This window comes from Venturia canescens, chromosome 5 (genome assembly GCF_019457755.1).
Source record: "Venturia canescens isolate UGA chromosome 5, ASM1945775v1, whole genome shotgun sequence".
Classification (NCBI taxonomy): domain Eukaryota; kingdom Metazoa; phylum Arthropoda; class Insecta; order Hymenoptera; family Ichneumonidae; genus Venturia; species Venturia canescens.
The window spans coordinates 15,108,597-15,124,042 of NC_057425.1; the positions used below are offsets into that span (position 1 = coordinate 15,108,597).

General features: G+C 36.9%; 2 protein-coding genes across 3 annotated transcripts; both read left to right on the forward strand.

Moving 5' to 3' along the window:
* The first annotated feature begins 188 nt into the window (after positions 1–188).
* On the forward strand, positions 189–9,593 carry LOC122410753 (adenomatous polyposis coli homolog). Of its 2 annotated transcripts, none has more exons than XM_043419150.1 (16): positions 189–338; positions 1,393–2,674; positions 2,750–2,894; positions 3,012–3,951; positions 4,219–4,356; positions 4,501–4,779; positions 5,913–6,050; positions 6,134–6,406; positions 6,583–6,828; positions 6,928–7,065; positions 7,276–7,548; positions 7,652–7,915; positions 7,996–8,271; positions 8,363–8,611; positions 8,739–8,993; positions 9,073–9,593. In XM_043419150.1, exons 2-16 carry the CDS (start codon positions 1,573–1,575, stop codon positions 9,136–9,138), a joined length of 4,782 nt encoding a protein of 1,593 aa, XP_043275085.1. In that variant the 5' UTR covers positions 189–338; positions 1,393–1,572; the 3' UTR covers positions 9,139–9,593. The 2 variants fall into 2 exon arrangements, with proteins under 2 accessions (XP_043275085.1, XP_043275086.1); XM_043419151.1 differs by lacking the exon at positions 189–338 and adding an exon at positions 428–922.
* Positions 9,594–10,085: 492 nt separating this feature from the next.
* On the forward strand, positions 10,086–13,743 carry LOC122410754 (uncharacterized). Its single transcript, XM_043419153.1, has 4 exons — positions 10,086–10,734; positions 11,050–11,354; positions 12,761–12,933; positions 13,090–13,743. The coding sequence occupies exons 2-4, from the start codon at positions 11,050–11,052 to the stop codon at positions 13,404–13,406; spliced, it is 795 nt and encodes a 264-aa protein (XP_043275088.1). The 5' UTR covers positions 10,086–10,734; the 3' UTR covers positions 13,407–13,743.
* Positions 13,744–15,446: the final 1,703 nt, after the last annotated feature.

Consider the following 15,446-nt stretch of genomic DNA (forward strand, 5'->3'; position numbering starts at 1 on the left):
AGAATGACCGAGAATGTCGAGGAGTTTTGGTAGTTAAAAAGTAGGATGATTAGGATGGTAAAGTAGATCTTTACACTGAGCGTAGCGGTGAAAAATATAAGGATATATCTTTTGATGGCGTTTCAAGGCTAATAATTCGCTTACGAGAAACTGTCTTGATGAATGAAGGTTTGACCGCGTAGCAGAAAGCTTGAGAAGCTCTGCAGCGGGATTCTGTAGATTGACTCAATCGGTAATGCGGTCTGCGCTATGCACAATAAATTAAGAACAATTCATATTCTTCCGTTTTGTTGTTTGTTGAATTTGAGGCTCAGATAACAAATTCAACAATAGCGAAGGTGAGAATATTTAGTTGAACAAATAATTTAGATGATAAAACGTATTTTGTTTGTTGAAATAATCGAAAGTGAGCAAAGTTTCGACATGGAACGAGGTTATGTTTGGATCTTCGAGCTGTCCATTGTTATGAATTTTCAGAATGGTGTAAACAAAAATAATGTTCAAAGCATTCTCGACTTTTTTTTTATTCATCAGTGGGGTTTTCATCTATTATCGTATAATTTCCCAACTATCAACAAAAATAGCTATCTATATAAAATTTTCAAGTCCTTTTCCGAAGTAGTCAGACATGTTTCGATTGCAAACGGGTTTTGTAATGTTTTAAACTTATTGTATTAACAATCTTTTGTACGCTGGTTTTTCTTTTAATATTTGGCGCTGAGCTGCTACCGCATTTCTTGATTATAAAATAATAATCAAATTTCAATCCGCAATTGCCATTAATTACTCTATACACAGTTAAATTAAGCAATTGCAAGTTATATCAGCTCCAAATATTTTCTAAACCTCACATCCTTTGGTCTAGATTCGTGGCAGCGACTCTGAAATAAAATCTGTCCAGTCCTGTTTCAAGAAACTATGGGTGATTGATACATGATGTCTTTTGATTTTTTTTTCCGATTCCCCAACAAGCCTAGAAAATTCAATTGAATTGAAAAAAAAATCAATGTGGTTTTTACACTGAGGAGATCATTACTCAGAATTTTCCATAGTAATCATTTTTTTCCTTGATGAAATACTGTCTTGTAAAGTTGGCACTTTGCTTGGAATCAATGGAATTGTACCAAAACATTTGGAATTTTTTACAAAAATTGGAATGATTCTGAGAACTTGATTAGTAACTGATGAATTCAAAATTTTTGTTTGTAATCTAGCCATTTGTTCTTCAATACTACAGACACTTGTGCAACGTTTGGAAAAGCCCTAAAAAAGGCAGGATCCACAATCAACAATAAAATTGCAATACAACATTTTTTAACAACAAACCCCATTGAGACTATCAGCATTAAAATTTGATTGTACAGAGAAGCTGAAACTCAATTTTTATTTCAGTATGGAATCAAATAAGTAACTCATTTCCAAGGAAATGTGCAATAAAAAGCTACTGATGGTGCTTGACATAAAATATTAAGTAGGGGAAGAGAGTCTGGTGTCTTCAGGGAATAAGGCGACATAATGTATAACGAGTGGATTATCTGACCTTCGTGGCCAATTTAATTCAAAGAAATCGTGATGAGCTCAGCTTCATCCTCCAATCCAGGAATGGGACGAACAAGTCGAGAAAAAAATCCCCGAGAGGGCATCAAAGCAGAGCCAAATGCTGATCCTACAGATTCTGAGGGTCCAATGGATTTGTCAATGCCAAGGTATGGCAACAGAAAAAAAGATACACGAAGTTCGAATTGTTATTTTGTTGCTGGTCGGAGGAAGCAACCGTCATCATACGACGTCGATGCGAATGAGCAGCCGATAGATTACAGTAAAAAGTATGTTGAGTCGAACGCTGTGAGCGCAGTGAAGACAAATTACGTGCCGAGAAATTCGTTAAACAAAGTAAAGATTGACCATAGAGAGAGGGAAAAAGGATTTTCACAACAAGACAACAAAGCCTATCCTTATGGGGTTTATGCAGAAACTGATTTGGATCAACCGACTGATTACAGTCTTCGCTACGCTGAAGACGACACTGATGACGAAGAAAAGCAGAGTGATGCTTATTTCAATGGAAACGAGCAAGAGGACACGGTGAAGACTTATTGCACTGAAGGAACACCCTATGAAACTCCTTTCAACGTTTCCTCTGCCACTTCCATGTCAGATCTGCGTCTCGAAGAGACAAAAGATGGTGAAGGCTTGAAGAGGACTGGCAGAAAAAATGTTCAAGATCCTCGCAAAGAAATAACTGTGAAACAGCCGCCACCCTGTGAGGAACTGGAAGAAGAGAAGGAAGAGGAGAGCGAAATTTTGACTAAAGAATCAAAGAACATAAGTAACGAACTCGTTCTCAATTCGAGCAGCACTTCCATCGAAAAACCTGTTAACTATTACGACGAGGGAACTCCTGGCAGAATTTCACGAGTTAGCTCGTTGAGCTCATTGGGTTGTACAAACGAACCGAGAAACGAGGATATCAAAGAAACTCCGGAGGGTATTCAAGCTCAAACTCCGACTGCACTTCCGGTCTCTCCTATTTCCACTGTTAACCAATGCACCAATGAAATTGAAAATGCCGAAAATCTTTCTATCGCTGTTGCTGATACGATGAATGATGAAGAAGCTGCCATTAGTGGTATGGAAGAAGAAAAGGGTGACGCGAGGAGTGTCGACAAAGAAGGTTTGCTTATTTACTCCTCTATGACGAGAATCTTTCGTTTTTCCCGATGGTGTATTATTTTTTTGCTTCTTCCAGGAAAAGTAGTGACATTCGGTGGTGAAGATCACTATGCCGAACAAACTCCTTTAATGTTTTCCCGAAGCAGCTCTCTAGGATCTTTGAGTGGTTTTGAGCAACATTCGATTCACGATGATCGAAGTTCTATAGTCAGCGATTTCAGGTACTTGTTTTCTCAAAAGATAAGACTGATATAGGAAAGAACGTATTAAATTTTTATACGATATATTCTTCAAATGATAGAATTTAGCCGTACAATGTTATTTAAAACGTTTCACAGTCGACGAACCAGCGGAGTAGTTTCTCCGAGCGAACTTCCAGATTCTCCGACTCAAACCGTTCCTCCGAGTCCGCGGCACAATCAGAAGAACAATACGAATGATTTTTCAAACCGAGCTCCGCCGTTGCGTCATTTTTCTTACGCCAAGAATCCTCGATCGAAATCGAGTGTTTTCGAGGACAACATAACAGCATTTAAAGAGGAATCAACACCACTGGAATTCTCAGCAGCGACAAGTTTGAGTTCGTTGACGATTGACGACGAACCAAAGATTCTAATGGATACAAAAGAGAAAGATTATACGGAAGAGGCTCGAACCGTTGAACAGTTTTTGGTCAATACATCGAACGAAGTGGAGAGCGTGGAAGGGAACGAGGTCAAGAGCAAAAAAGAGGAACATCGAGACAGTCAAATTGATCGTACGAACCCGGATGAAACGAGCGACGGGGACGAGGACGATGAGGACATTCTCGCTGCTTGCATAAGCATGGGAATGCGCAACAGCATGTACAAACAATCGAACACTAAAATAGCTGAAAATTCTGAAAACACTGAAAATCGGACTTCCTCGGGGGATTCAACGACGAATTTAGTTCGATATGAAACCAGTTCGACTCTTGACTGTCTCGTCGCTGACGTAGCCGCAGTTTCACTTTCGCCTTGTGCAAAAATAAAAAATTCCATCGATGTCGTTGTTCCTCTCGATACCGTACGAGTTTATTGCACCGAAGACACACCCGCTAGTATTTCACCTGTTGGCTCCCTATCCAACCTTTCCGCTTTGTCGATGCTTAGTATTTCTGGGGATATTGAAAAAGATGATCGAAATCGTTTATCTGAAGAGTCGGACGATGATAAAATATTGGATGACTGCATCAGAGTCGGCATTGAGAGATCTCTCCGTGGAGCTAATCGATTCTCTGGTTCTGCATCCGTTACGGTAAACTAAGTTTTTATTTTATTGCTTAATTAATTAATAATAATTAACCCAAACAAACCCAAACAATAAAATAGATTGGACAGTGGTTATTTTTTTTAGATATTCTTCACGATGAAATATGGTAATAAAGGGATTGTTACGAAATTAATCAGTGTACGATAGTTTGGTCACTTTACTAAACAAAGCGTAAACTTTTTTTTTATGCAAGAAATAAAAATTATAATTTTTGGAAGAAAAATTGTATTGAATTTCAAATCTCATTTTTAGGAGCTCAGTTCACCGAGCCACGTGGTCGAGTCAAAAAAATGCCATGACGATGAAAAGATTTTAGATCATTGCGCTGAATCTGGCGGAGCGAAGTCCATGTCACGAAGCAATTCGTTCTCAGAAACTGCGAGTGTAACAGTAAGAGTTTTTTTTTATATTAATACTCTTAGGAAATGAAGTCCATTTTTTGGATTGAAAAAATTGAAAGTAACGAATTACTATACTAAAATTGAAATCAATTTAATAACTAAAATCTTGACAATGCATTTGGTGTTTCACTAGAAAAATCCTTCGCCACTTCACATACCTTCGATGAAAAAGTCTGAACTCCACTTACCATGTCTTCTTGATTCTCGGAAAAATTTTTCCATGATTTCACCGCTCCCATCTCAAAATAGCGAAACTCCTTCTTGTCATACATCTTCAAGACAAAATCCCGATTGTGTCAACCAAAATGCGTCTAATTATGATGATAAAAAAATTTTGGAAGAGTGTACAAGAGCTGGAATTACGAGAAGTGTACACGGAGCTAATTCATTTCCGGGTACCGCAGCAGTTACGGTGAGAATGCTTTTATTTGATAGATCCTACTCGAAAATTCCAGATGAATTTGATATTTGTGAACTTCTTTTATTGTCGATGACAGGCTAAATAATTTAGGCTTTATATGCACTATATAAATGCTGGAAACAATAGTAGTAGTTTATTTCCAATTATAACCTTACAGATTTTTATATATTTCGCTTCCCCCCTCCCCCCCCACGCTTATAAATGTCCCCCTTTGCAAGCTAGATGTCCTTATCTTTTCTTCACGCGGTTATCGTCTTTTGGATTTTATTTACAATCATATTCGTATGTTTTTCAAAAATATTTCCTTGCGATAACGATACTCCCAAATACTGGCCATCCTCTTGCAATCTTCCCTTTCTTCCAAAAGGTATTCAGTATCACGATTAATTCTGATATTCCTTTTAAAAATATCGTCATGATACCGCCCTCCCCTGCCGCTTTTCTATTTTTGACATCTCTGTTTACTCTACTTATTTTGTTGTCATTTTTGTTTTCTCGTGCCTCTTCGTTTCCGACTACGCTTCCTTTTATCTTTCTTCCTCCTCTTAGCCGCCCACCAGATTTTTTAAGTGAACCACCCATTCTTCTTTCTGTATAAGTCCCTCCTCTCCTCTCTATTTTTCCTTGATTTAAGAAGGGTGGATCACGAAATCGAAATAATTAGAATTTGATCAATTTGGTGTTAACATTCTTTGGTATCAAGTATACAAATACAATTTTTTTCAAATTTTTTTACCACATGGTTATCGAATAATTGAGCGTTAAATCGAAGTTCTTATGCACGAGATGTATAACTGTATATATGTAAACTCTATGCTTATACAGGTGAACATTAGTGTTCAATTACTCGAGAGCTATGTGGTAGAAAAATCTAAAAAAATTTATATTGTCTTTGAAAGAATACATTTACCAAATTTTATTAAATTCTTATCATTTTGAAATTCTTTATATTTTTAACATGGTTTAGCATGACAACATTGTATCGTCGCGATCCACCCTCCTTAAAAAGGCTCTCCCATATTTTTGCTATGTTCTGTTTTTGTCCACTTTTCTTCGTATTTTTCCGCAAGAAAACAGTATTCATCAATAAGCATTTGCCTTATACGTGGCTTTATTTTTACTAGCGTTTCAATTCGCCAAGTCACGGAGCATCGACGGGGGTAGGTTACGACAGTGATCAAATTTTGGAAGATTGTATAAAAGCCGGAATGGCGAGAGGATTGCAGGGAAGCAGCTCGTTACCGAGCACTGCAGTTCCAACAGTGAGACCGACTTTGAAAATGACAATTTTCTCTGGAAATTATATGCTGCTGTTATTTATTCAAATTTTGAAAATTTCTATCAGAAACATCATTCCCCACGTCACGTACCTACAACGAAGAAATCTCAACTGCACTTGTCAAAGTTCATTGAAAATCGTCAAGTTTTTTCAATGTCTCCCCCAGCTTCAGTTGCAGCAAAATATGATTACGTTCGTCAGCTTTCTACTGATACGTCAAATTCGATCTCCGTGGATCACGACACTTCGGGAGACGACGATAAAATTTTGGATGATTGTATAAGAGCCGGAATCGCTAGAACTCTCGGAGGACGAATTTCGTTTCCAACCAATTCGGCCGTGAGATTATTATTTTTTTATCTATTAAGATCATTTAATTATACTCAATTTTTTATATCATAAATATGTTTTTCCACAAAGTTTAGACAAGCGTGGGCGCGTGTTCCCTTGAAAAATAAAATATCACTCCGCCTGGGTTGCAATGATAATTATTATTTGATTCATTAAATTATCAGAAACATCATTCACCGCGCCACATAGCAACATCAAAAACATCAAGATCCCAAGTGCCACGGTCTACGGACAATCGCCAAGTTTTCTCAGGCTCCAAATCATCTCCAACTAAAAGTAAAGCCAACTCATCGAATTTCGATCGTGATACTTGGGGAGACGATGATAAAATGTTGGATGAATGCATAAGAGCTGGAATGGCAAGAACGATGCACGGGACTAATTCATTCCCAGGCAGCGCCCTCGGAACAGTAAGAGAAATTCTCTTATTCGTTTAATATCTTCGAACTTTGAGCTCAATGCCGATAGTTTAAATTTTTATTAATAATTTTTATGTAATTCTCCCGTAGAAATCAAATTCTCCACGTCATACGTCTTCGACTAGAAAATATCATGACGAAAATAAAACCTCGGACGATTCTATACGATTTGGAATCCCGAGAACTCCGCATGGAAGTAATTCGTTCCCTGGTACTCCAGTTGCTACGGTATATGTTCTTTTTTTCGTCATATAATTTTCAAAATGTTGACATTTTCGGGACGCAATAAGGTGGTGAAGTTTTCAAAAAACTTGCGATCATGTCTATGTCTAGACATCAATTGTAATATGAATTATCTCTTTCACAAATACGATTCGTGTAGATTCTTCCAAATTATTTCAAGCTTTAATGTAACTGAATTTTAAATATTCATCGCAGAAACATAATTCACCGAGGCACAGCGTCTCGATAAAGAAATCCGAAGCGTATTCGCCGAGGGTGAACGATCCTCGTCGAGGTTATTCGATACCTTCTTCGTCTCCAGCGAAACGCAACGATGTAGCTGATCGCCGCATGTCTTCCGCAAGGTCAAATATTTCTGCCGTGGATCACGACACTTCGGGTGACGAAGACAAAATCTTGGACGATTGCATTAAAGTTGGGACTGCCAGAACGTTACAAGGTGCTGTTTCGTTTCCAAACACAGCAACGGTGAGTTTTTGTTAGGATTTTGGCAACCAATTCACAGGAAGCATCGTTTTGACAGTGAAATATTGAGCACGTTTCATTTAAATCGTTTGATTATTAAATTTAGAAACATCATTCACCACGCCACGCATCAGCAACGAAAAAATGCCAAGAATACTCTGCGAAACAAGCATTTTCAACGTCTTCGCAGTCTCCATCCAAGAGTAGAGACGCTTCCTCGCGTCGCATATTTTCTAATCGCACAAACTCCACGGTTGTCGATCACGACACTTCCGGGGATGATGATAAAATGTTAGACGAGTGCATCAAAGTTGGAATCGCTAGAACTTTGCAGGGAGCTGTTTTGTTTCCCAGCACTGTAACCGTTCCTGTAAGTTTTTTTTTTTTTTTTTATTCTTGACACTCGCTAATTTTTATAGACATTGATATTTACATCAAAATTTATGCTAGAAAACTCACTCACCCCGTCACGTATCCTCGGTGAAAAAATCCGAAGCCTATTCAACTAGAAACGTTGACTCAAGGCAAAATTTTTCTATGCCTGTGCCATCGTCCCCACAAACGAGTGGCGGCTCCTCGTCTCATAATATTCCGTGTTCGAGATCGAATCCTGCTACTCTTGATTTCGACACTTCCGGGGATGAAGATAAGATCTTGGACGACTGTATAAAAGTCGGGATCGCAAGAACGCTGCATGGGACAATTACTTTTCCGAGCAATGTTACAGTGAGTATTCATTTTTTTGTAATCTCGACGAAAATATAAAAATACAGAATTAATTTGTTGTTTAATTAGTAACGCTCGAATTTTTGCTTAGAAATCGCATTCACCACGTCGCGGGCCTTTGACGAAGAAAACAGAAATATACTCGTCGAGTAACGCCGACTCTCGTCAAGGGCGTGTTATGCGTTCACCTTCTCGAGTAAAAAGCAACGGAAGTAGTATTGGTCGCACATCTTCACCGAGATCACATTCTAATCATGATCATATTTCGTACGACCAGAGTCCTAATCAATCGGAGGATGAAGCGATACTCGCGAAATGCGCGCAAACTGCTATGTCTAAGGTAAAAATCTTATATTTTTGAAGGGTGACTTTCAAAACTGTGGAAGAATTGTTTCATCGATTGGAAGCAGCTTGAAAATTGTAAAATCGAGAAATCCAACTTTTAATGTTTCGTATTTCATTTCCAGGAATGCAGAAATTCTTTATCATTTTCAAAACCTCAAATTTCACGAAAAATACCAAAACCAATGGCGAGAGTTTCTAATCCAGAGTCCCCCTGTTCCTCGACCCGTGTGACGACCGAAGTTTTTCGTACTTCAGTAACGACAATTTTGATACCAGCAAGACACCGAGGCGAAGAATGTTTCGGCGACAATTCTAGTATCTCCGAAGAAGAGGAAGATTTGATGCTGGCTCAATGCATACGTTCCGGGATGCCAACAGTATGAGTTCTCATTTTTCAAAACAATTTTATCGTGCGTACATAATTTGCACTTATTTTTTTAACGATTTCTATTACAGGCTTCGAGTATGCCTTCGAAAAACTCAAATTACCAGCGCGAAGAGAGAAGAACAAGGGAACAATAGTTACACGCGACGCAAATATTTTTAACATGTTTAAAAATATTCGAAATTATTCTTTTAGTATGAAAGATGGCACAGATATAATTCTTCAAATATCGTTTTCAAAACAAAGTTTAAAGATCGAAAGTTCACGAGATCGATTTTTTAATCGATTCATTACTGGACCATGCAAATACAAGTATAAATTTACGCGAATCTTTTTTTTTCGTGGAGGTAACTTTAGATAGCAACCAAGTGTGAATCATCAACTCACAAATATTATATTATTAAAAGACTTTTCATCACTGAGTATGAATATAAATATGCTGTTCATCGAAAGATGAAAATTTTATTGAAAATTGTCAACCACGCCCACACACAGCAAGACAAATAAGATTTGATCGTCGACGGATTTCCAGTAGGAAATTTTAGCAAAAAAACGTCTTTCGAATGAAGGACAATGAAAAAGATTTCGTTGAGAAAAAAAAGAACAACAAAAAATCCTCTGATGAAAAACTCGCATTACAACATTTATATTTTCGAATTTTCGAAAAATTCAATATCTTAAAAGTCATGTGATTGGGCACGGCTCCTAAATGCATCGATCGAAAACAGCAATCAAGAATTGCCTGTGAATAGTCGAATTCCTTCGACATATTATTCATAAGTCGAACGTTCTATTATCGTTATTATGCATTACTGATGATTATTTGAATTTACAGTATTTTTTTTGCCATTTATTTTATTTCGAGTTGGTTACACTCAGATTTATTATTTTATAGTTTTTTTTATACATTTTTGTTAATTGCGCTTGCTGCTTAATGCGATTTTGTACGGAAGGAAATAAAGAATTTTGAGGAAAAAAAACAGAGGCTAGGAATATCTTACTTTTCTACGATAGTTTTTATTAATTTTTTATTGAATCCGACCGTGATCACTTGACGATAAACGTATCGAAATTGTTTTGCAAATGGAAAATTTCTGTGTGTCGGCAGAAATATGAAACTTGTGCTAGTTTCAGACTTTAATTCGATGCTAGTAGAAAAAAAAACGTGTTCGTTGAAAGGAATTTAGGAGAAAGTGAACTTTTGGGAACAATTGTACGTTTGATGGACGATTAACGCTTGACCTGTAATGTAAAATTTATGAGGAACGAATGACACGATTTTCACGAGGGTCGATCATAACGAATGTCATGGCGAGTGATTCTTCGCGAAGACAAATCGCTTCATATCATAAAGTCATTCGCGAATCGTGAAAGAAAAAAGGTAATACTGAATCGTGCATGGCGTGCACGGAAGGAAAAAAGCGAACAAATCATAATTTTAAGGTGAATCGAGGGAGTGAATTTGTGACTCACTGAAAAATTATATGTTAAGGTCCGGCGAGCATAAAGTACGATAAAACGCCTTTTGACCGCTACCCCGATGATCCCCTTCGATGAATCTCACGTCCACGCTTGCACGCATGGCACCTTAGCCTATTTTATCGAATCGCATAAATAGTCAAGTCTACCGATATTACTAGTGCATTTGTGAACCAAACGTCGATCCGGATACATGACTTGTTCACCTTTTCTATAATTCATCCGTGACTTTGTGGTTTTTTTTTGAAAACGGGGTAAGTTTTATTATTTTAAACATAAACGCGTGTTCGAATATAAGATCAATCAAAGTAGAACCTGGCGTTTGTAAAGAACTTTACAATACGAAAATCATGAAACGTCGAAAAATTCAATCAGTTGAAATGAAATAAAGTGCGGTACGAAAAAATGTGTATTTTCTTTCGTTGTGAAGGATGAATATAAACGTTTGTAAATCCTGCATTTTGTGTTTAAGAAAGAAAATTGTATTTAAAAAATGAACGATGAAGTTGGGAAGGATAGTTTGATGGGCGTGAAATAAGTAATGAAAACTTTGTAAATTGTTTTATCAGATGAATCGACACGCTCTGTCCTTGGCGTTGCTAATGCTGGCAGCGACAAGTGGTTCGAATGGAAAAGATGACGCGAGGCCACGATCTTTTGGTGATTTGTTGAAAAATTGTTCTCCGAAATCTTCGAAAGAGTCTGCCGAGGGCAAAGATTTCGTCGACATTTTACGTAATTGTATGCAACGACGAGCTCTCATTGCTATGGATGCTTTACTCGCGGATGATATTATTCCTGTTATCGAAGGAATCGATCTTGTCCGGTTTAAAAAAAATTCGAACCAATCGATCGATTCTCAACAGAGTGAAAAGTAAGTTTCATTTTCTTACCATCGAATATACTTTGAAGTTTATTTCGAAATATTTATAAGAATCGAGTTATTTGAAAATTTCCTCTTTATTGCTTCCTCATCGAGGAAGCTTTGTGACGATGAAACATTTTTTTTTCCAGTTTTCAATGTCAATGTGCTCAAAATGTTCCAAAACATCGAAAAATCATATCTAGAAAAAATGTCCGATGTGTGTGTGTGTGTGTGTATGTTATGGCACTGCAAAATTCAAACGCTTATAACTCGGAAACGGTTTGAGATACAGGGCTACCGTTGTGCACAGATGTTAATCTATACAAGCTCTTCACTCTCTGATAATTTTATCAGAATTTGTAAAAAATTACGAATTTGACGACGTTTTGAAATTTTCATAAAAAGGGTGTCGACGCTCTAACTTTCGAAAATTTAGAGATTTATTAATAATTTTTTTTTTTTATAAATAGACTATCATAATATGAAGGTTGGTATTGAATTTGGGGAATATCGGTTGAGCGGTTCAAATTTTATGACATTTTGAATTTTACGAAAATATGAGTTTTTGAAAAAATCGTTCAACCGCTTAAATTTTTGGAAATTTTATAAGATATTGTGTATAAGTCTGTACTTCCTCTATACTTTCCAGCAAACTTGTCGGAATTTTCTTTTATTTCGTCATTAGTTTTTTTTTTTATGAATTTAAACAAAGAGATAAATTAAAGTTCGTAAAAGAAGGTAGAGAAAATACATTATTTCCTTGTCTACAAAAAAATGCTGCAAATTAAAATTTGCGAATTGCTTCCTCAAGATGGTCAAGATGTACGATGCTCGAAGCTTCCTCTATGAGGAAGCCAAAATGAAAAATATAGCACCTCATAGAGTAAGCTGTGAGCATCGTGCACCTTGACCATCTTGTTTTATTGTTGTTATTTATTCATTAAACATATCAAACGAAATGTTGTAGAGTTGTGAATTTTGATAATGAATCAAAGAGGCGAACACGCGTTGAAAAAAAATTGAATTTTTTATATAGCTGCGCGATTGAGTGACTTTGCCGGGAACCCAAGTAAAAAAATGACGACGCAAAAATCTGTATACGCGTGTGTAACTAGAATGATAAGAGAACACTATTTCTGGATCATTCGTCCATCAACATCCGAGACACGCAACATCGTCGTGCTGATAATTGAGCGGACGAGTGCCGATATAATTGAAAAAAACTTTGCCGGAACCGTTACTAGATTGACACATCGTCTAATTATCGATCGAAGAATGTTCCGCGTCGTTTGTCTGACCCACTAACCATTCGGCATCCTTTATTCCGACGTTTATCGTTCGATTGCAATTCTATTTAATTATTCATTCCAGAGGAGTGAAAAATACATAGTATGTGAATATTCTCGTTTATCCAGGCAGGACTCGGCGGGAGGACGAGAAGGTGGACAGAGCTGGGGATCTATAGTTCTTGGGCGTTTGGCTAGAATATTTCGGACTCACGTATTAAAGATTGATGTTGATCAACTGTCCTACTTAGCTTTCAACAGAACAAATTCTGTGGACAATGCTGATAGTAATGTTGTTCAAGGTAATATCAAGAAAAAAGATAAATTAATTCATCAGAAAAGTCCTTGATTGATCGATCAAAATTCAAAATTATCCCAAAATATATGTACTTTTTGGGGTAATTAACTTTTGTGCCTGACAAATGAATCACCTTTTCATTAAAATTTTTTTTGCTCAGGACGTAGACGCCGACACAGAAGACGTCATCACATGATGCCAATGTTGATGATGGGTCTGCTGATAATGGGCTCGGTTCTCATTCCCATGGGCTTTCAGTTCCTCGCAGTGTTAGGTGGCAAAGCTCTGATCCTCGCAAAATTAGCACTGATGCTATCGAGTATTCAGGGTCTCAAGAAAATCGCGACCAACGGTGTCAATTATGGACTTTACCATTCACCGGAAGGTTGGCACGAGAGAAGCAGCAGCCACCAAGGATCACCGCTCGGACACTTTGAACTCCCCTATCAGATTTACCCGAGCCATTCCCATCCTTGATTCGAAGATTAAAAAACTCGAGCTCGCTTGATTAATATTCGAGCCCTAGAAACAAAAGTCTGAACAGTTTTATTATTCGCATGATCAAAGTTTCGCGTTACATCAAGCTATTCTTTTTCGTGGTTTCTCACTCACACGCACGGAGGGAGGAAAAAAATTATCGAGGGATCGAGAGACTACTGAATTATGCACTTGGGAGCGTGAAACGCGGTTCTACGTTCCTTTGACGCTTGCTCTCAGGTGTGGCTATCCATACATTTATTTATATTTATATTTATGTATTTATAATATTCGATTATATAGCTCGGATAATAAATTAATCAGTAATTTATAAAAATACTCGCATTGATTCACACGACCACGACTGAATTTTCGTCAATCCACCATTTTTTTACAACGTCGAGGGTATACCTATGTAATGAAATTGAAAAATTCTTAAAAAATCCTAATTTTTTTTTTCTTCGGGCTGAAAATAATCAACGTTTTTTGAATTCTCGATAGAATTCGAATAATTATTCGAGGCTATTATAGCTCAAATTTTAAGTTTGATTGACTATTCTCTGACAAATCAAATGTCAAAAACGTATGAGCATTGTATCCTTTGGATCTCTTTCCCTTCCTATATTTCCACACTTCATCCTCGTCCATGTTTCTTTTATTTCCATTCGTGTGTCCCTCATCTCCCAAATAATCTTTTATTCCTATCTCCTTTTTCTTGTTTTTATATTGGTTTTAATATCTCGATTCCTCCATCCTTGTCCAGTTCAATTGCACTTCTTGTTCCGTCTTCACTTGCATTACCCTTTCTATGTTATATTTTCCATCTTTGCTGTATCACCTTCTCTTATCCTTTGCCATATTTGCCCTTCTCCTTCTTCTTCCATTGACGAGTTTTCATGTAGGATTCCTCTTATACCGCGCTTCTTTTAAGCATTTTTCGGCCATCGATCTTCTTCCATCTTCATAATTTGTACTACTAGGAATTTCGCTGCTCTTCTTCACATTTGCACTGTTACCCCTTCTGTTCTTGCCTCTATTTTTATCCATATTTAGGCTGGCGTATTTCTATTTAACTCCACAGCCAAAATGAAACTTGAAAATCTACAAATCATTTTCTCTTTCTCTTTTTCGTGTCTTTTTTTGTCAAAAAAACGTTAAATTAATGTTTCACTTAGGGTTATCCGAAAATTTTGTGTTTTCTTCGTGTTATCCGAAGGTTTTTCTTGATTGAAAAATATTTCTTATCAAAAGCCAATAAAAAGGGTGTTGAAATTTATGTGCACACAACTTTTTTCCTTGATTCTTATCTCGATTTTTTCCTGTTAGCTGAAAGTATTATGGCGAATTATAAAATGACTTCTTTGAATAACTTCGTGATCGTAATGTGGATCCGAATAAGCTTTGACGAACTTGGCTGGAAATTTATTCGATTCGAGTACTTTTCCACGAACAATGTCACGATGAAATGTGACTGTTTGACATTTCTCTGTTAGGAATCAGATTGTTATTTGGACATAGTTTGTTTTCGAGTACACGAAACTCCTTTGAACGCGTAATTGTACGATTGGAATTCGCCGCATCAACGTCAAGGAGTGGTGAACTGCATCGTGTTATCTCCAACTGCGCAATCTTGAGTAAACATTATCGTGATTTGAGTACGAATAAATGTATTAGCTCGAAATAGCTCGTTTCTCAAATTAATTAAAAATATTTCAAATAAGACATTATATCAAAAATCAAAGGAAATTTTTGATATAATTGGATTGATGAAATGAATTATTTAATAATGGCAAAGTTCAATATTTTCGAAATGAATAATAATGAAATTACATACGAACAACCTACGAATTTGAATTTGGTGTGCAAAAGAAGTTGTTCGACAAAAAATCTGGTTCAGATTTGTCACCTCGGTTCTCAATTTGTCATGCGAAGGCTGTTCGTTGTAAAATGATGAAAAAACGAACCTGGTTGAAGGATTGTCTCGCGCAACGTCAATTAACTCGTTCGGTCTCCGCGTAAACAAGGTCATTAAGCATCCTT